The 21,496-nt window shown below is 41.3% G+C and overlaps 1 protein-coding gene across 10 annotated transcripts in view; it reads right to left on the bottom strand.

Moving 5' to 3' along the window:
- Positions 1–21,125: 21,125 nt before the first annotated feature.
- Positions 21,126–21,496, bottom strand: part of EBF2 (EBF transcription factor 2) — a 185,674-nt gene continuing 185,303 nt past the window's right edge. For all 10 annotated transcript variants that reach the window (XM_040965856.1, XM_040965853.1, XM_040965852.1 and 7 more), the window contains one exon: positions 21,126–21,202. In XM_040965856.1, coding sequence (XP_040821790.1) covers positions 21,171–21,202 — 32 coding nt within the window. In that variant the 3' untranslated portion in view covers positions 21,126–21,170. The remainder of the gene's footprint in view (positions 21,203–21,496) is intronic.

Here is a 21,496-nt window from a genome sequence, read left to right as displayed (position 1 = left end):
GCACTCATAGTCAACAGTGCATCAACAAAAAGAAATATGAAGTATGAATATTGGAAAGAAGAGAAAAACTATTTGCCTCAAAGCTGACAAGGATAATATCCTTGATGGGTTTGGATTTTTTGGGAACTCAACCAACTCTCCTTTATTTTCTGATTTTTCTCCTATCTCATGTCTCCCCTGAGGAAATGAGCACAGGGCCTTCTATCTGCTTGAAGGAGGGAGATAAAGAGAAAGGAAATGTGTTCAAAAGAAGGAAAATGGAGATACACTAGGAAGAGAGAGAAAAAAAAAATGGGAACAGCTCAAAAATGCTGTTTACATTTATAACACATACAGAAGGCAAATCTGGTGAAAATATATTTCAAAATGTTAACACTGATTTCTCAGTAATAAAATGTGATTGTTTTTATTTCTTTATACTTTGCTACCATTTTCAAATTTTGTCCAATGATCATTTGTTACATGTGTAGTAGAAGAATACCCATTTTCAAAAACCAAAGGAAAATAAAGGAAAGCAAGATATTCAAATGCATAGGTTGGTAAGGAGTTAGGTAAAAGACTCCTAAAAGAACAGGTCATTGGGATCCATTAAAAGAAACCTGGCTTTGGACTCAGAAAACTTGAATTCAATCTCTTTGTTGCATCTCTTAGCAGCGTGTTCACTTTTGACAAATCACTTGACTCTCTGAGTTGATTTCCTTTAGGGCAGACTCCTACTCCCCACTCCCCAAGTTCCCACATGGAAAAGGCTCCCTAGAGAAAGAGCTTTCTCCTTGCGTGACACTGCTACTGATGGCTCACCCACCCATGCATCACAAACTTCCCAGGACAGTTAATGCTTTTACCACACAGTGTGTATTCCTTTCTTCCCTTTTCACTGTCAAAAGTGTGTTATTTTCAACAAACCATTAAAGTGGTCTCACCACTCATGGGAACTTAGCCCATGACAAAATGAATGTTTTTCTTACAGTTTTAAATAAATATGGACTTTTGCAAACTCTGGTATATAAGCTTGAGCAAGCAAGCTGTTGGGATCTGACATTAGTTCATGGTCATGGTGGCTGCTGCAAGCTTCACTTAGTACTATCCGGGCTTACCACGGCATGGTGGGTCTTTAGGCATTGGTGGGCAGAACTGCACTGGCAGTGTGGGCCATGGATCTTAGTCAAGGCTGAAAGCCAAGCATATAAATGATGCCATCAGCATGTGATCCACAGAACGCAGAGGTGCCTTGTGCCAGTCATAGGTCAGCAGGGCTAGATTGGAGTTCTTGAAAGTCATCCCTCTTGATGTTGCTTCAAGTCTCGACTAGGGCAGAGTGAGAGGACTGGCAAGGAATTTAAAATGTGATTGGATTCACATGGCTTGTTCACGCATTTGAGTTTGCCTCCAATTTGGCGCTAAATTTGTTAAATACCATAAGCATTGACTAAGATTTTCGATTTCAGTCCCTAAATTGTGGCTTAACTCACAGATTTTTTTTTCTCCTTCTCCAAATATTGCTGGGCCTCTGGCAAGACTAAATACTAGAATCTGAAAAAACAATTTTGCTTGGATAACTTCTCTGATGACTGGGGATTTTTTGTGGTTCTAAATCTTGTGGACTATGAGGCTGATGCTATAATAATCTTATGTGTTCTATTAACTCTTTGAACTTGTTAAAAAAAATGGGACTCAGGAGAGATTGCGAAGGCACCACACCCCTTTTCCTGGAAGGCAGCCCAGGCTGCAACTATTCAAGATGCCAGACCAAGACCCTTTGGTTGAGAATGAGCAGGGTTGGAAACTGGGAAATGATATTTTGGACATTAATTTCTTTGCATGTCAAGCCACAGGAAAAATAAAAAAATTTGAATTGGACTTTAATATCTCTGGACTTTTCCTCTGACATGTTAAAGAAATTTAATTTTGGATTTGAATTCATTTGGAATTATACTTCTTTGGACTTTCCTTGGAGCAGGGTTTAATTTTTTGGACTTCAATATCTCACTTGGAATCTCTGAATGGGAATGAGTTTAGGTTCAAATTTGGTCCTTTCTAGGTTAATGGAATTATGTTATTGAACCTCATTAGACTGTTTTTTAATCCCATTGTGAACTTGTACCTCAGGTAAATCAATGCACTCTTTGGATCCATTCAGAGTATTCTGATGACAAAGTCTCAACTCTGGCCCTTTGATCCCAGCAGGATTCCCCCCAAGGAACTGTGGCTTTCATTGTGGGAAACTGGCTTTGGAAAGGTGGAAATAGCAGCTGGTGGGTTAGAGGCACATGGAGGGAGATATGTTAACCATGGCTTTTCCTCTCCCTGTTTCCAGGATGACTCCTATAGCTTTCCTGGTCTCTAACCCCATCTTCCCCACGAGGAGGAGGGACCTGGAGTCTGTGGAGGATGCTTGCCAGCAGGTAGAGCTCATCTCTCCAAATGGCAGGACGCACAGGGATTTGCTTTCCTTGTATTAACCAGAAGTCTTGGTTTTGCAGTCCTAGAGGTGTACTGGGACGAGCTGCCCCAGGGTTTCTGCTAGGATGTGTCATGTGGACCAATGGGGACAGCACAGAGAAGGTTAGCAGGCTCCTTGCATGCCTGTGCCATGAGCACCAAAACCTTTGATCATTAATAAAGCTGACATTTTCCTTTTCACCTGCCTGGCTCCTGTTCTAGCCCTTAATAAATTCTGACTTCGAGGGAGAAGTTCTTAGTATTTGTTGAATTCAAAGAACCCTCTAACAAAACTCGCTGCTGAAGGCTGGGGTAAGAAGCTCCAAAAATAAATGTTGTATTTGAAGATTAAGAAGGAAATGAAAGTGAAATGTCTGAATAATTAGCTAATCATTAAGCAATTTGGCCAGTCACTGTTACCTTTAATAGTTTTTGTATAACTATTACTTCCTCTACAAGTCAGAATTTAAAAGGGCAGGACTCACCTTGGTATATTAATATTGGGAATAGTTTCTGCTTAGGGATTTCCTATCCTGTGTAAGGCACCCAAGATCATTTATTATCCTGAGTGTTCCTGCTTTATTCAAATCACATGTCCATCAGAATGTAACGGCACCTAAGACGTTCATGGGAGTGTGCCAACACGAGGCCCTGGCTAAGTGTTGTTATCAAGCATTGTTCTGAGGTCCAGACAAGGGCAGCCACTGTTACAGATGTTAGCTAGTGTAAGAAGAGCTGAGGGAAGGGACTGCAGCCCCTCGGTGATCTTCCTAAGGGTTACAGCAGGGCACCTCCTCTCTACCAAGTAGCTGTGCTCCAGTGTGTCCACCTCCCTCGAGCTAGGCCTTGGTCACCCCTGTGCACAGCAGCTGCTGGGTGGAATGCCAGCGCCCAAGCAGAGCTAATGAGACAGTGCTACTTATATAACCTGGTCTGATTAGAGTCGCAGATCTTTGCACCTCAACAGCTGTGTGTTGTCACCAATGGAAATTTTTAACTCATCTGCCAATTCCCTGATCGCCCATGTAAGTGGCTGACAGAGTGGCTGCTGTTTCATCGTTGATTAGAACAGAATTTAGGTTCTGATAAACTCTAATGCTCAAAATTAGCTCCGAGGAAACTGTTTCTATACTTCCCAGTCTCGGGCTGATAGGAACGAGTAGAATGTATTCAGGTGGGTTTTTTATCCTGTAGCCAGTTCAGCACACAAATTACTTCAGAGCTATTTTTAACAACGTAATAGGACCAATACTTAGGAGAGCCAGACACAGTGTGAGGAGGATCAGAAAACGTCTATTACCGGCCCTGCATTCACTCCCGGACAAAGACTCGGAAGATATTGGAAAGGCTCTCCCTTATCTTCCAGGGGGCGTAGCCACGTCCCTGGAATCCTCTGGGTGCCCGCCAGGTTTGCTGTGGGTGGAGAAGTCATTTCAGACTGAAAAGCCGCGTTCGAATTAGCCTCTTGGTACTGGGTAAAGGTGTGGATTCTTTGGTGTTTCTCGCTGGGAGTTGTGGAGAGGCCATCCCCAGGGTGGCAGACATGCTAACTACTCCTTCCAAATTTTTGTCCTGAACAGACGTCTTTGACATCTCCAAAGAGAGAGCTTGCAACCTTGGTGATTTATGCAAGTGTCTCACACCCAACTTCAGACAAAAGAAAAAGTTAACTTTGTACAGGCATTCTAGAACTTTCCTTCTTGTTCGGACATTATGCCCTCTGATTCCTTTACATGTGGGTTTTGGAGGCTGTCGGGATTTGTTCCACCCCTGAGTGTTTTCAGTCGAAAGTAGTCTCAGCAATGTCACCCAGAATCCATGAGGTTTCCTGCTGGGAAGTAGCGTGACGGGGCAGTCACTGAGCAAAGTCTTAATTAACATGCAGGTCCTGGGCTCCTTGGGAAATGCCATCTCCCAAAGATTCCTTTTTCCCTACTCCTCCCCACCCCACCCCCCACCCCACGGACACACAACCTCAGGACAAGATTTCTCTCCCTCTCCCAAACTGTTGTTCTTTTTGGCTGTTTTCTTCCCAAATTTCTGTCCAGGTCCTTTTGATTCTTTCCTCACTTTCAAGCCCTCCTATACAGGAAAACAATCATTTTATTTTAAAGGATTTTTAAATTTTAAGCCACATACTGTCTTTCTTATATTGTTTTAAGATTCCCGTGGGAAATCAGAGGAGTCAGGGACAGGGTGAGGTTCTGGCTCTGGTGGCTTGACTCCTCAGCTTCTGGCCAGGGCCCTACATGATGTCAGGCGAGGCAGGTCACTTGCAAAACATGGAGAGAGGGAGCTGCTCACAGCCTTCCTGGGAGTGTGAGAGACTGAATATGGGAAGTGCCTTGGACTATTTTCTCCTTTTTTAAAGTAAAAAATTAGTGGAGCCTGTGCTATGGTACAGCTGGTTATGCTACTGCCTGTATCCCAGCATCCCATATTGGAGCAATGGTTCGAATCCCGACTCTTCCGCTCGCAACTCAGCTTCCTGTCAATGCACCTTGGAAAGCAGTAGAAGACGCAAGTGATTGGGCTCCCACCAACCATGTGGGGGACCAGGTGGAGTTCTGGGCTCTTGGTACTGGCCTGGCCCAACCCTGGACATTGCAGCCACTTGGGGGTGAACCAGAAGATGGAAAATCAACTTCTTTCCCTTTCAAGGAAATAAATAATAAATATCCTAAAAAAATAAACTAAACATTAAAATCTTTAAATCTAGTTGTGAATTAAAATAAGAGAGGCCAATAGTTCTCAAAAATCTCAGTGATGTATCCAGCACTGTTTCTGTGATACCATTGCTAGGCAAGAGGAGACTTGCCCTGTTGTCCCTCAGCCTGGGTTCATGTCTGTTCTGCCCCAGGGGCCATCTTGTAGCTGTGTGCTCACACACCTGCTTCTCCTGGGAATAGGGAGGCCTCTGGGATCCAACCAAGGATGCCCCATCTGTGCTTCCCAGCACATTTGTAATGACCTCACAGCTGGTAGATGCCCTGTACTGTTCATCATTTCATTTCATCCCTGCAACAGTGGCGTGGGCTACTTGGTTAGGCTCATTTTCTAGTGATAGAATGTGCTAGAAAAACTAAAGGCAGCTATTTGGAACAACAGGTACGATCCTACTTGGGATCATCCTGGGTCTCCACCTGGGTCTCAGTCCTGGCTCCTCTTCCCATTTCCTGCTGATATGGAGGCAGCAGGAGAAGGTGGGACAGAATGAAAGGCAGCTGTCTGTGACCTAAGTGCTGAGGTGACAGAGAAAAGCTCCTGCTAGCCTGATCTGACTGTGAACCTCCAGAATGGGGGCAAAGAAAATTTCTGATGTCTGTGCCTCAGAACAAAAAATCATTCCAGGGAGATCGGAGACTCAGCGGTGCCTGAGTTTATAAATTCCAGGAGCACTGCTGCTCTCCAACAGAGGAATCTTGTCACTGACCTGCCCAGAGACCACCAGGGAACCCAGGTAGCTTGCTCAGCCTCCCTTGTTGGCTTGCTCAGGGCACCAGAATCCTATCTAAAATAATTGTGTTTTATCTGCAAAACATCCCCACTGGCTTTAAGCTCCTGGACATCATGTGGACAAGGGTTCCAAAGAATGGATGAAGCCACATCATTGAGCATGCACCAATGGCCATCACTATGGTAGGGTGACTTCTGACATCAAATTCTATTTCCTCTTTGCCACAACTCTTAGCAAGTATACAGAGAGGATGGTCTCTAGGTTCTTCCTCATCAACTTTCCTTTGCTGGGTTATTGTGCTGTTGGATCTTTTCTGGCCTCCCTGCCGATCTGGAGCCATACCTATGTGTGTTTCTAATGCAGTTGCCTGGGTTGTACTACATGACAATGTAGTCGCCTAAGGTGCACTGTCTGAGCAGAACTTTGGTGGATCCCCCATGGGGGCCAAATGCTGTTATATCTCTTGTGCAGAGAGGAAAATGGTTCTGTTTCCTTGGCCATAGAGTTGGTTCTGGAAGCTATGTCTTCTGGTCGGTTCTACTGATTCTTGCAGTGAGAAGTTAGATGCTCTACCTTCCATTGCTCTGGGACAAAGCCTTGGTTCCAAGATGGAAACTGATTCTCTGGTGTCACTATCATCCGGTGTCTATTGACATCCTTTCTGATTTTAGAATTCTGGACCTACTCCGATTCCCTCTTGTCTCCATGAACGGCTGGACTCACTGTGTGTCTGTGGGACAGCTCCTTGCTGGCATCTTTGTCTGACTTTCGGGAGGAATAGGATGCCCTCAGAGTCCTTGAGGTAGGGCCTGGTCCTGCCAGGGACAGGGTGTTCTTTTTCATCCCTCTTATTTTTACAGCCTCAGACACCAAGTGGGGAGTGAGATGAAAGGGGACCAGACAGGAAACACTGGCCCTGTCTGGATTGGAAGTGGAGCAGCCGAGTCACCAATGGGTGCCCATATAGATCCTGGCACTCGTAAGAGAAGGGTTAGCCAATTAAGCCATTGCAGTGCCCCACCCCCTTAAGTTATTAAGGTATAATTGACATACAGTAAGCTACACATACTGAAAAGTCAGTGCTTTGGTAAGTTGTGTCATTTGTAAATACCTATGAAGCTTGTGTCATCCTGCAGTAGTGAGTAGATCCATCACCCTCAAGTTTACCCATGTCTATTTGTAATCTTGCCCCAGATACAACTGATTTGCTTTCTGTCACTACAGATTAGTTGCAAGTGTCTGGAATTTAATATAAATGGAAACCTACCATATATATTAAATTTCAAGAAATTGCTCAGGTACAACTTACATAAGGTAAAAATCACATGTGTTAAGTGTATGTGTGTGTGCGTGCATATATATATATACAAGAAAAATAAAATGGATAGTGTGTGTTTAAAGATAGGAAAGAGAATGAGGCAATTACAGATGGACAGAGATGGTTCATCTTGAGGAACTGGCTCACACAATTACGGTGAATGTCAAGTGTTTGTGCATTGCCATGAGGATTCAGTCTAAAGTAATGACCTAATTGAATAGAATCACTTTCCAAAGGACTCACCTATAACAGCAGAGTTTGAACACATTTCCACTCTCTTCATGCCATTGCTCTAACACTTTAGATATTAAGCTTCTATATGAGTTGGAGGGGGCAAATCATATTCAAACCCTACCACAAAGCCTACCCAATATTGCCTACTGATTATCTATTATTATATATCAGTTGATTAGAATTGAAAACCAGACAGCCCCAAACAAGGTCTAGCGCCTTGATTCACATTCTAGAATCTTGGACTCCGCTGTGGACTGAGTTCTCTACATATGTTCATAGAAGTCATCTCATCCTTACCACAGCTTCCTGAGGTTAGCAAGAATTGGCCTATTTTGCAAGACAAAGAGGACAAGTAGTTACACAACCAATCAATAGGTGAGCTGAGATTCTAAGCCCTGTGCCCTGCCCACCTTAGCCATCGGCTGCACTGTGTGCTTACAGCCTGACACAGCACTGTAGGGACATGGCTAGACCTTACCAGGGTGAAGGAATATCTCCGAATCCATGGAGCCTGGCTCACCTGGCTTTCTACCCAGGCACTAGCATTCAGTAAAGGCATTTACTTTGTTGCTGTTGTTGCACATCTTTGGCTTTTAGACATAATTTTTAAAGATTTATTTTTGTTGGAAAGGGAGATTTGCAGTTAGGTGGAGACACACAAAGATCTTTAATCCGCTGGTTAACTCCTCAAATGTCCACAAGGGCCAAAGCTGGGCTGATCCAAAGCCAGGAGCCAAGAGCTTCTTTGGGGTCTCCCAAGTGGGTAAAGGGGCCCAAGGACTTGGGCCATCCTCCCCCTGCCTTTTGAGGACATAATTAGGGAGCTAGATGGGAAGTAGAATGGCTGGGACATGAACCAGTGCTCATATAGGATATTGGCAATTGCAGGTGGAAGTAAGCCTGTTGGTCAGCGCACCAGACTTCTTCTTTGAATTTTATAAAACTAGGTTAGAACATGTTGGAGAAAGCATCCTTCCCAGACATACCCCTCTTGTCTTTCTCTTGCCAGCACAATTGTCTGTTATGCAGGAGGCAGTCCAGTGCTTCTAGTAGGAACCTGGAGCATTTTGCCTAAGGCTCTGCATCACCTTTGCTCCTTCCCTCCTCCACCAGCTGCTGCTTCTGCCATAGACTCCTTCTCCTCTGCCACTCTGATGAATGTCAAGGTGAAGCTCCATGTTCTGCTGTCATTTCCTGGGAGTTGAGGCCATCAGTCATGTCTCCCATGTCCTCACAGAGAAACAGCCTTGACTTCTCCTTCCTGTGCCTCAGGCCTCAGAGAATTCACTGCAGTGAGCATTTCTTCTGTGGGGTTTCCGCTTCCAGGCCACATGGATTGCAATGCGGAAACTCTTTGGTTATTTGTTTGAAGATCAAATGTATACCACATTCTCTCTTCATTTCATCTCTTCTACTCTGACATTCCTGCTTTCTCAAAAAGCAATCAGGTGATTAGGAAGGAAAGCAATTATCAATAAATGTGGAAATGATACATACAAATGAGCATGGGCTTGCAAACTTAGTATGTTGGGCTAGTAAAATATGATTCAGCATGAAACAAAAGCCTCATTTAATCCTGAAGCCCCTTCTATGGCTCTAGACAGCTTTCCTCCCATCACAAAAGCCACTTTTCTAAGAGGATGATTCTATACAGAGAAGTTTCTCTGGTTTTTCTGTGAACTCACGTAGGTTTCCCAAAAAAAGTTGCTTGATTTCTGTATCCCCATCTTGTAAACTCAGGAAATTCAGGCAAATGGTCGATTCCTGAGATTACACACACACATAAAATATAGGAACTAGGAAGACAAAAGCCACAAGAATTGCTGTCAATTCTCAAAAAACAAGGAAGAAAAGACATCAGAGATCTAATTACTAGGTGATTTGTGTAACCTTACAAAATGAATTTTCTGGAACAAGCCCAATTTCAGGTGTATTTGTGAGGTCACAAGTTCTGATTGTTGGTTTACAAAATATGAGGTTAATGTAGTAACTGATTCTTTTAGATATTCATTTGTTTAAAAGGCAGAGTGATGCATAACGAAGAGTGGCAGCCACGTGGTTTATTCCAAATGGCTGCAACGGTAGGGGCTGCTCTGGGTCAGCCAAGGAGCTCTGTCAGGGTCTCCCATACGGGAGGGTAGGCCAAGTGTGCGAGTTATCTCCCACTCCTCCCCACACGTGTAAGGAGTGGACCGATGGGACTTAACTAGCACTTTGATATAGGATATCAGCATTACAACTAATAGCTTCACCGACTACACCTCAGTATTAGCCCCAGTAACCAATTCCCCTGGATGGCATCAAACATGGCTGTATTCTAACAAATTGTGTATAAAGTGAGTCATCTTACTGGGACAATGCAGTGCAGTTACAAGGTGGTTCTGCTGGCAATTCGAAATACATTTTTATATTTCATAGGACCAAGGAAAGGCAAACAACACCAAGAAAAAAATAATGTGTAGGGATAGTTACCCAATAAGCATGGGTGTGTGTATATGGAACCTCATTCATTCAGATTTAGAGATTTCTTTTATTGCTGCAAAATTATAGAACATAGGAATTAGCATTAAGCTGAGTCTTTCATATTCAAGATTTTGCAGATTTATAGATTATAAATTATAGATTAATAATTTATAGATTATCTGTAATTTATAATCTGTAAATTATATATATTTAAATATGCTTATATTATATAAACATATACAAATGAATGTTATTTAAATAAATTATATAATTATCTACAAATTACATATAATTTATAAAGGCATCCTTGAAAGGCTACAGTGTCTTTAAAATAAAGTATACTATTATTGCATTAGAATATGCATTAGAGGGCCTGGAGCAGTGGTCTAGCAGCTAAAGTCCTTGCCTTGAACGCGCCAGGATCCCATATAGGTGCCAATGATCCCATTAGCCCCACTTTCCATCTAGCTCCCTACTTGTGGCCTAGGAAAGCAGTCGAGGACAGCCCATAGCCTTGGGATCCTGCATCCATGTGGGAGACCCAGAAGAGGCTTCTGGCTCCTGACTTCAGATCAGTCGTTACAGTCACTTTGGGAGTGAATCATTGGACAGAAGATCTCCCTGTCTGTCTCTCCTCCTCTCTATATATATCTGACTTTGCAATTTTAAAAAAAAGACTATGCATTAAAGCTAATATGTAATATTAAATTATATATGCTTATTTTATATAAAGATAATTCACAGAGTAAAAATAAAGGCACAAAAATCAATGTTAACATACAGTGATGGATGATGATGTTTTCCTGAAACAACATGGGAAAGTTCAATATTTCCATGCGACCAGGAGCCGAGGAGAATTAAACAGTGCAAGTCAGTAATGGAGACCCGTAGCTTCCCACTCCCACGATGCAGTATCGCAGCCCTCGTCCAGGGATCTGAGAAGAATAGTTGAGAAGCATTTCTTCCGTCTATGTGACATTGATTGTTGTCCCCCATTCCTGTACTACAAGATTTACCAGGGCAAGCAGACAGTGTGTCACAAAAGTAGGTCAGAGATCCTTGTTGATACAAGTTGTTGCTCCAGGAAACATTGGCTATCTATTGTTTCAATTAGATAAGTAAAACTGTATTTTACAAATATTTATTTGAAAGGCAGAGTGATGAGACAAAAGAGAGGAGTGGGAGGAGGTCTTCCATCTGCTTCCACCCCCCAAAAGGCCACAATGGCCAGAGCTGGGCCAGGCTGAAACCTGGAGCCTAGAGCTCCAGCTGAGCTTCCCAGGTAGGTGGCAGGGTCCCAAGCATTGGGGCCATCTCTAAAAAGGCACGTTAACAAGGGGCTGGATCAGAAGCAGAGCACCCAGGACTCCAATACTGGCACTCTGATATGGGATGCTGACAATATAGTCAGCAGCTTAACCTGCCATGACAGCTGGTCTTTCAATCAACTTTCATTTAACTTATTATTTTCCACAATGCAGTTTTGTAGATATAGGGATTCTTCCCTCCGCCTTTCCTTTATCTCTCCCCAATCTCTCCCCTCCCACTATTTGTTCCCATATTATCACACAAGTATATTCCCTTAGTACAAGTTGCAAATTTAAATTTCTGGTATTTAAGTTATCATGACACAGTAAATTCAGGGAAAGGTAGGAAGCCTATCAGTGTAATGTGAAGGAGTGTGTGTGTGTGTGTGTGTGTGTGTGTGTGTGTGTATACATACATAAAGTTTCATTGGGAGTCCTGGTTTTATTTAGGAGTAGAGGTAAATACTGTCTAGTGCCTTTACTTTCTGGCATGTTCGTCACCCCTGCTTTGAATTGCCTTTCCTGACTTCTCCTTGTCATGACTGCTAGAGTTTTATCTATGATACTGCCTCACCGGATGCTTTGCCTGTTGCACGCCTGGCAGGCAGACACGTGTCTTTTCTGGAGACTCCCGCATTGATTACTGGATGTCAGGAACACGTCTATTAGGATCCACTTGCACGTGGATGCCCTTGAAGGAGCAGGCAGCTCGAATATTGTGATGTAAATGATGCTGATTCACTGGGCGCTTTCATTTCCTGTGTGTTTCACTGACATGGATGGATGAATCATCCTCTTTTCAACACTGGAGGAGCTGTAAGGAGAGAGTGGTGGTGCTTCCCAGAGAAGCACAAGTTAGTTTTTATCCAACATTAAGGGGAAACTAACAAAAATATGTAGAGCTACCTTCTTGCAGATCTGCCATTTTGACATTCGTTATTTTATTTATACCTCCTAATGCTTGGTCGGAGAATATTGACATGAAGTTATCTTTATGTCCAATTTCTATTTTCTATTTTCCAAATAGAAAAGTTGTAGCTCATAAGATGATTTTCTGATAATCATGGTTTTAGGGGGAGGTGGCATTTAAAGTCAGGCCTGTGGGGCCAATGCTCATTCATTGTGCTGTTTCAGAGTGTGAAGAATGGAATTTTAGTATTTCCAATGTACCAGTCATTATCATCATTATTGTCAACAACAAGCCTTATTAATATTTAATGGCCATAATATTTCAAACTTACATAGTCTTATTCTTTGAAGCACTTAGAGTTCTGTGTGACTATTTCTACTTTCAGTTCAGAAGAGGTAAATATTTTGATTGGGTATTAAAAATCATTTTGGTCTCATTCCTGTTTTAAAAGCAATTTTTCACGGGTTCACTCTTGGGAAATGTGGAACTGAAAACAATACAAACTTTGTCCTCCAGAATCCTAACCATTGCGCCAGATGTTATAGCCTATGATTTTTAAAAAGCTTACTTTCAATGGAAGAAAACATAGATTGGTGGTTAAGATACATTTTCGACTTTTGCTCACATATGAAGAACTGGGGCTGTGGCATTTCCTAGGTGTGACCACTGATTTCCAAGCACGTTGAATGCCTAGAATTATTTCCTTGGATTTTCTGGGGTCAAATAAGGATCCTATTGCTATTTATTCTCTCGTCTGTAAACCAAGTGGATTGAACTCTTCCTTGTACTGTTGAATATACAGTAGGGGCCGTTAAGAGGAAGGTGTTAACTGACCCTGTGATGGGATGAGATGCTGAAGTTCTGCTCTTCCAAATGATCTAAGGAACTTAGGTCCCAGTGCTTGTTTCATTCTTGTATTAGTAAATCGGAAAGCTAAGATCCCAGCTGGAGTGAGTGGGACTCCAACAGTCCATACTGAGGTGTTGTTGAATGAACCGAGTTTGTGTCTCATTTAAGAACTTTACGTATCTGTCCAGGTGTTAATTGCTGTGTGCAGGCTCTTGCCAGGTATGACTCCTGGCACCGAGAATAGAACAGTGAAGTCAATTACCAAAACCATGAACTTTCACTGAACTTGTATTCTCTAAGGGACATATTTTTAAATCTAATACCGAATGCAGTACATACACACTCACACATACACGTGCCTCAGAAGTTCATGGGAAAGGTACATGATGCAAAAGGTACATGCACATTTCAAAAATTTTGCACAAAAATAAACTTATCTCTTAAATTAATTTTGCGTGAGCATTTTGAAGTATTTACATACATACATATGTGGAGTTCTTGATTTTGCTTCGCATTTGAGAAGACCAACAAAAGCCACAGCAGTTTATTCAAGATTACTTAAGTACAGATTACAGGACTTGATATAAATCCAGATCTCTGATTCCTAGCTGCTTCCATTTTATCATACTTTCTTCTGTTCATAGAATTTATGAAAACTAAAGTTTCATTGTTTGATGTAGTATCAGCTTCAGTGCTATTGGGTGATGTGACATTTGTGTGCCATGTCAGCAACTTTTCTAGAGTCAGTCAACATGTTCCTTTTTGTGTGTTATTCTAGTAAATTCCAGGTGAATAATCACAACCATTGGTTGTTTTTGAGAATGACCTGTATCCTGCTATTTGTATTCTGCAGGATCCAGTGAGGAATGTGAAGAATGGAGCCGTTAGAGCTGGCCGCAGAACTTGCAATCAGGGACAAGCCACAAGTTCAAAGGTAAGCCGGAACATAGTACTGTGACACTAGGTGGCTCCCCTTTATTCTTTTTTTTTTTTTAATTGGAAAGGCAGATATACAGAGAGGAGAGACAGAGAGGAAGATCTTCCGTCCGATGATTCGCTCCCCAAGGGAGCGCAACAGTCGATGCTATGCTGATCCAAAGCCAGGAGCCTCTTCCGGGTCTCCCACGCGGGTGTAGGGTCCCAAAGCTTTGGGCCGTCCTCGACTGCTTTCCCAGGCCACAGGCAGGGAGCTGGATGGGAAGTGGGGCTGCCAGGATTAGAACCGGCGCCCATATGGGATCCCGGGGCATGCAAGGCAAGGACCTTAACCATCACACCACCACGCCGGGCCCTCCCCTTTATTCTTGAGTCACCATGGCACAAGGCACGAAGTAGACAGGCATCCAAGCTAAAATATTATTCTAAGAATTCCTCCACCAATTTCTCCTCACAATGCTCAAAAGAAAATAAGCATTTGTCTTTTTGGAAATGGCTTATTTCACTTAGCATAATGGTTTTCAAGTGGATTCAGTTAGCTGCAAAAGGTAAGATTTCGTTCCTTTTTATGGTTAAATAGTATTCCATATTGGATATGTGCCACAGCTTCTTAATCCAGTCATCAGTTGTTGGGCATAAAGGCTGAGTCCATATGCTAGCTGTTGTCAATAGTGCTGCTATAAACATGGGGATACAAGTTACTCTCACGTATGCAGATTTCATTGCTTTTGGATATATTCCCAGAAATGGAATCATGTTTTCTCTGATCTGTGACAACTAATACACAGAGCACAAAAAAGAAGCAAAAATGTAATTTCTGTAAGCAAGATTAAGATCCTGGGATTTAATTGCTGTTTACACCTGTGTCTATAGTGCTGCGTAATAATAGGATTTTTCCATTTTTCCCCCTCTACTTGCTGTGTCATGATATCCTTATCTACTGGATTGTTAGGCTTGTAATTTTGAAGTGAAAGGAAAATATGCCATTGTAGTAATTTGGAAAAAAAATAAGGCTGGGGTGAGGGGAAGGGAAGGCGCTAGGGAAAGGGAGGGGATGGAGAAGCCCCTGTGTTTCTAAATTTATAGCATGAATTGCGTGGAATCTACTGGTTTTAAAGCATTTTTTAAAAGGTGAAGAAAAAAGAGATCAGCCATAGGTCTATAATAACTTACCAAGTTAGAGGTTATTTTGTAAAGAAATACATAAATGAGCCTACCCGGAAGCTAACAGGTACACGCAGGGCTCTGGCAAAGTGCTAGGTGGAATGTTTTTGTGAATTATTACTATAGATTTTTAGTTTTAGAAGTTGTCTTATAAATGTGCACTTTATGTATGTTTGAAATATTTTGGTGCATAATAAGCTGATGTTTAAGGTCTGGGTCTGAGGGCCTGTACAGGCAGGCGGGAATTATTTGGAGGTGGTTCACAGGCAACTTCTGGGGGCACTGGGTCTAAAGTTTCTGTTGTTCCTACAAGCGCTCAGAATAGAACAATCCCATCTGTTCTAAATCCTTCTCTTTGCAAACCTGCCATTCAGGCAGTGTGCTACTGTAAGTAGCAGAAAGAAGGGCACTTAACTCCTCAAAGCAACTATTTGCCTTCTTAGACCAAGTCTAAGAATATAAGACATCTGTTACAATAACTGTCAAGTGATAAAAAAAAAGGAAAATAAAAGAGGAGTTTGATCATTTGTGGAGACAAAAAGCAGCTTACCCTAAATTATAATATAATATAATATAATATAATATAATATAATATAATATAATATAATATAATATAATATAATAATTACAGAAAAATTAAAGAACAATGTATTAAAAATGAGAAAGGATGTTTGGCAGAAAAAGCTGAGAGGACAGAATGAAATTATCCTGGGGCCCAAACCCCCAGGTTCTCATCTCACACTATTGGAATGTCATGCAGTGTGAGTGTGGACATGCTTCTGGGCCCAATTTGGCAGAGTTGTAAACAGTAGGCTGAACTGAGTAAAGATTTACCCAGACCAGGCAGGTCACATGTGGCTGCCTTTCTCCACTGAGTTGGTGGAAAAGGCAGTCTGCATGTGAGCAGTTGCACAAATGCTGGCTTATTTTGCTCAAGAGGAAATGAGCAAGAGTTTCTATCCTCTTCTAGACGCACACATACACATTTGCATACACACTTGGAAGTAAAAATGACCTTGGTCCATAACCTTAAGTGTTCTCCTCTTAAGTTTCTAGGAATGGTTAGTTCCTAGAATGAAGCACATTAAGAAAGAAATTCATGGAGATGATGGCAATGTTCTTCAAGTTCATAACCACAATTAAAAAATTTTCTATATATCAGTAGCTCAAAATGAAGTACAATTATTTAATAATTAACATATAGAAAATGGTGGTATATAAGCTGGCACAGTTTATGAAAATAGAAAAAGAAAAAAATGTAAAATCTGAGAAAATAAAACCACATAACAAACAAGGTAGGTCAAGATTGAGGAAAGCAAGTATACATGTGTACTAAGAGTTCAACGCAGGTATAGGGAATGTGATCAATATGAATGACAGACTAGACATACAACATATGCAAGAGAATAGAATGAAGGAACAGAGAATGTGTTTTACCTTTAGAGGTAAAAGTTTCAGGAACAAAACCAGAATTGAATCTATGCATTGAGAAAAAAACATTATAGCCCAGGAGGAAAAGGCATAGAGCAATAGCTGTTTATGGTAGAGCCTTGGAAGGTGCATAAAGAAACAAAGGCTCCTTTGGACAGGCACACAAAAAGATGAGGTAAACTATAGACTAGTTTGGGTTACAGGCAACCAGCCAGAGATCACTGCTTCCCTTCCTCCCATTTTCAGTTTCCTTTTTTTGTCAGATAGCCATGCATGTTACATTATAAACACGCTTTATATTTTTAATCAATTAACTGGCAAGATAGTCTCTAGATAGTGATTCTCTATGTTCTGATTGTAGTTCTACATTTTCTATCATTTGAGAAAGAACAGCTGCCTTTCCCACATGCCTAGAGTATGCACATCCACTCTAACGAGGCTTTGTTGACCCGATGTGAAGTATTTGGTGTTGAGATGACCGTGGTCCCTGGTCCTTTGCCCTGTAAGTCTAAAAATGGAGGCAGAAAACCAAGACAACAGATTGTTTTATCAGGGCAAGGATGCAGATTTTAGTTTCAGGGAATAAGTAAGGCAATCTGCATCCTCAGAGGCAATCAACAAATGGTACTTGACCAGAGGCCTGAAGACAACACGGCTGCATATGTGCAGGGACAAAGAGGGAGAGGATCTAGTCTTCATGAAGGAAAGTTCTAGTGCCTTTTATAGTTTGTGTTTAGAAACAGCATCTCATCTCATCTGGAGAAGGCAGTTTAGGCAGCTTCCTGACACCATTGTGGGAGACCCAGATTGAGTTACTGGCTTCTAGCTTGAGATTGGCCCAGGCCCAGCTTTTGTGGGCATTTGAGAATTGCACTAAGATCAACTTTCAGCATTTGTTTAATAAGCAGTTTCATCTCAAATCAAAGTAAACTCAGGAGTTTTATATAGTCAACATTCCACATAGTACATGGGATCCTTTGATTTTAAAGTTTAACTTAGATTTTATTTATTTGGAAGACTGACAAAGGAACAGTTCTATATACTGCTTCACTACCCAAATGGCCACAGTGGCTGAGGTTGGATCAAGCCGAAGTTATATACCTGGAACTCCATCCAGGTCTCACTCACAGGTAATAGGGCCCAATCCCTCAAGCCATCTTACTTCCACAGGCACATCAGGTTGTATTGCAAGCTGGATTGCAAGTGAAACATCAGGACTGAAAGAGACCTTGCGATACAGGATACTAGCATCACGAACAGCAGCTTAACTCTGTGCAGCCATGCCAACCCTTGATTTTTGAGGGTTTTGTTTGGAGGTAGGAATTTGACCAAATAGATGTATAGATACTTACCAAAAAAATGACCTAAACTCATACTCTCTCCTTCAAGCAAGTACCTCAAGACCAGTTCCATGTAAACTCACACTAAAGATTTCCTCAAGCAGAGCCCAAGAAGGACAAGTTATGAGACAAAATGCTACTTCTGCATTTTGGCTATTATAAATAATACTATGAATGTCTGTTGACAGTTTTGTATTAGGATGTTTTTATTTCTCTTGGATATAAGATATAAACTACAAGTGGAGTTGCTGGGTCCAATGATGCCAGAACAATTAACTTTTAATAATTGTGTCTCGAGTCATATTTATTCCTGTATACTCTATTCCCATAACTGTGAATAAGCTTGTTACTAAATGATAGACATGAGCATTAGAAAAAAAAAATCCAAATTTTTTTCCACTGAAAAAAGTGCAAGAATCCAATAGTTTTTACAGTACAAAAATTTTATTTTTTGTTAGGATAATTTAAAACTGAAGTAGACATATTCATTTTACAAACAAGATATTCTTCCATAAGTAAGACCATTAAAAACAGTAAACAAAAAAGCTATCTTTACAAAAAGCTCTGTGCATAGCAACTTTATACTGTATATAACTGACAAAGCAAAACAATAAATGAAACTATACAGTTTGAAAATGAAACCTTACTGTACAAAAGGTAGAGAAGATAATGGTTTTTAAACCATGCATATTGAAATGTGCAAAGAAAAACTGGGAAGAACTACAATGCTATAACAAAAGACATGAGATAAATAGTGAAGTAAATTGTCCCTTTAAGTGAAAAAATCTTACACAGCTCCTCTTAGATAGGATAGAATGTGTAGTTAGTTACCTATAGAAATACTCATATTCCAAGTGGCACGAAAATAATCTGGGACCAGAATGATTCAACAGCAATGACTAAAGAGGACAGAGTTGGTTCATTTTTAATTTATTAGTACACTAAGAAGAGTCCTTACACACATTTGTACAGTTAAATAGATCTGCTGCCAAGGTTCTAGCTGAATGGTCAAGGAGGTCTGATATTTAGTTACACATTTTTTCGGTGTAAAGCTACCAAGAAATTCTACAATCATTTTGAAGACAGTACTGCACTCATCTTCATGCAAGAGCAAAATTTCACAGGTTCTAAAAGCAATGCTACTTAAAAAAACATTTCCTTATGTTGGATTGGCTCAAATCCAGGTCTAAACATGCTTAATTTTGTCCTGCCTTCATTTTTGGATGGCAGTGTTTGTGTTCCACACAATCTTCCCCTTCTACCAAATTTTTCACTGGGGAACTTATTCTTGTATGCTTCCATGTATTTTGGCTCTTTAGGCCCTGACTATGAGGGAGTGTCAGCAATAGTTACAAGCATGCCAGGTTTCTAAAACCTTGGATTTTCATGTGCATAGAAATAGGTGAGTCACACTGGGTAATTCTGGAATGGACTAAAGGCAAGTAAGAGAGGAGAGGGCTGGTTAGGTGTGGGCATGACTGCCTGGGGCAGAGGAGGGACGTAGGTATCTGAAACTGGCTCAGATGCACTCAAGCTCTTTCTCTGTGAGAACTGCATCAATCTAATATTAGAATCACAAATGGTAGCCTGTGTGCAGACTCTACTGTGCGCCCGAAATCATCAAGGAGGTTCCCTACCCAGGGGGACAATGACATCCTTGTTGACATGCTACCTAAGTGTGGACAAGTGTCTAGGCTCACAGAGGCCTTCCAGAATCAATTGCTGTACTCTACTGCAAGGTTTCCTGCCCTAGGAGTTGGGCAAGGTGGGCATGTTAGAGGCCTGGGTTCCTGCTTGGCTTAGAATCCTGCTGGATCTAGGGACTGAAACTCCCAGGAATCTGAATCTCTTCTCTAGACACAAGGAGGACTTAGGCCTTTCTAACATTGCGAACATTGCGTTTCCACACCCTACCCCATCCTGTTTTTACCTGGAAACATTGTGAAGTAGGGTGTGTGTGTGTGTGTGTGTTTCCAAGAGAGCTTGATTCTGTGAAAGAAACATACAAACATAGGAAAGGAGTTGGATATTCCTAGACTGATTCACTAGAGTCAAAAGAAAAACTACTACCACATCCCCATGCCCAGAGTCTGTTCTGTAAGACCAGTTTTGAAAGTTCTGTGGGGTTTTTGCCTCCTTGCTGAATGGAGTAAGCAAAGCCAAGGACGTGTGTGGCTCTAGCAAAGAAAGAATTCCAAAGGGGCAGCTTAGCCAAGAAACTTACGTGGCTTTGGCTTTTCTGGAGGTGAGCCACACCTGTCCTTGGGATGCTTAAAGCCAGAGATACACTAAATGAGGGAATTCTCTGCATTGCTCAGAGAAGAAAGTGGAAAGCTAATATAAATTTAAAAAAATTCACAAAGAGGATATCAAAAGGGATATGTAGACTATTGAGAAAGCAAACAGAGCTGGGAATGAATTGATGAATCTGAGTATTTGTGTACACATGTGTACTTGAGTGTGTCTGACCTGGGTTGTTCTTTTGTAATCTAGCTAAGTTACATGTTCTTGCCCATAGGCCAATAAAATGATGGAAAAAGAGGGGCTGCAGGATAGGGGAGAAGAGACTAGTTAGTAACTGCAGTAATAATCACACACCTTTAAACTTGTTACTACAGGTTTGCATCATTTTCATTTTACATCAGGAAGAGATTTCGCTCTCCTCCGAAAAAAGGATCTTAATTGCTACTTCTACTTACAATAAGTTACACATTTATTTATTTAAATAATTGTAAAACATTTTAAAATTTTTTCCCTTTTTTGTTTCTTTTTTTTTTAAGAGATCAAACTATAAGCAAACACACATACAACATTTCATCATTCAATTCAGGTTTCGTTTTTAAGAAAGTCTTCCATGCTGGTACCCTGTTTTGTTCAATTTTTTTTCTGCATAAACTAAATTGGTATCTGAAAGGCTTCATAGAAAATAGAAATTTTCAACTTTTTTTTTCCTACAAAGAAAAACAAATAGTATCCAAAATATTAAGCATGAATTGTTTGCCAATTTTTTTCTTAAATATTTTACAAACATAGGAAGGTGGTTTTCATAATGTTCATAACAAAGAATTGCATTTCTGCTCTTAGCACTGACCATGCCAATGACATCTTTTGTCCATGTCCCCCAAGAGGATCAGTTTGTGTAGCTGCCATCAGCACTATAGGAGAAATGTGAGACCAAGACGCCAGCTCGTTGGACACCCAAATCTGCCCAGCATCTTCATTTGGGGGCTTAATTCTCCCAGCGAGCTCATAGTGCTTTTCTCTCTGTGGGTCCATCAGAGTAAATCGTGTTGTGCCGTAAGAAAGCAGTTCCTCTTCTTTACATCGGGGGCACGACAAGTCCAGTCATGGCTGCAAGGGGAAGAATGGCACAGCAGTGAGATTTGAAGAGCTTGGGGGTGGAAGACTACATGCTCCAAGAGGGATGAGCTAAGAAGGATGCAGTCTGACTCAATTGAGAGACGAGGGAACAAAACTCCTGTGAAAGGAACTGAAGGCTTATTGACACAGATAATCCTGTCTTCTGGGCAGAATTATATCCATGATTTTCCCTAAATATGGGAAATAAATGGTATAATGCAACAAAACCGTAAAATGTATCCTGGCCTTGGCCTTCCTTAGAAAATTGCTGAATGGTTTGACATT

This window comes from Ochotona curzoniae, unplaced genomic scaffold (genome assembly GCF_017591425.1).
Source record: "Ochotona curzoniae isolate NIBS_2020 unplaced genomic scaffold, NIBS_Ocur_1.0 scaffold_4505, whole genome shotgun sequence".
NCBI lineage: Eukaryota > Metazoa > Chordata > Mammalia > Lagomorpha > Ochotonidae > Ochotona > Ochotona curzoniae.
The sequence above is the reverse complement of the archived record's forward strand: the minus strand, read 5'-3'. Positions and strand labels throughout refer to the sequence as shown.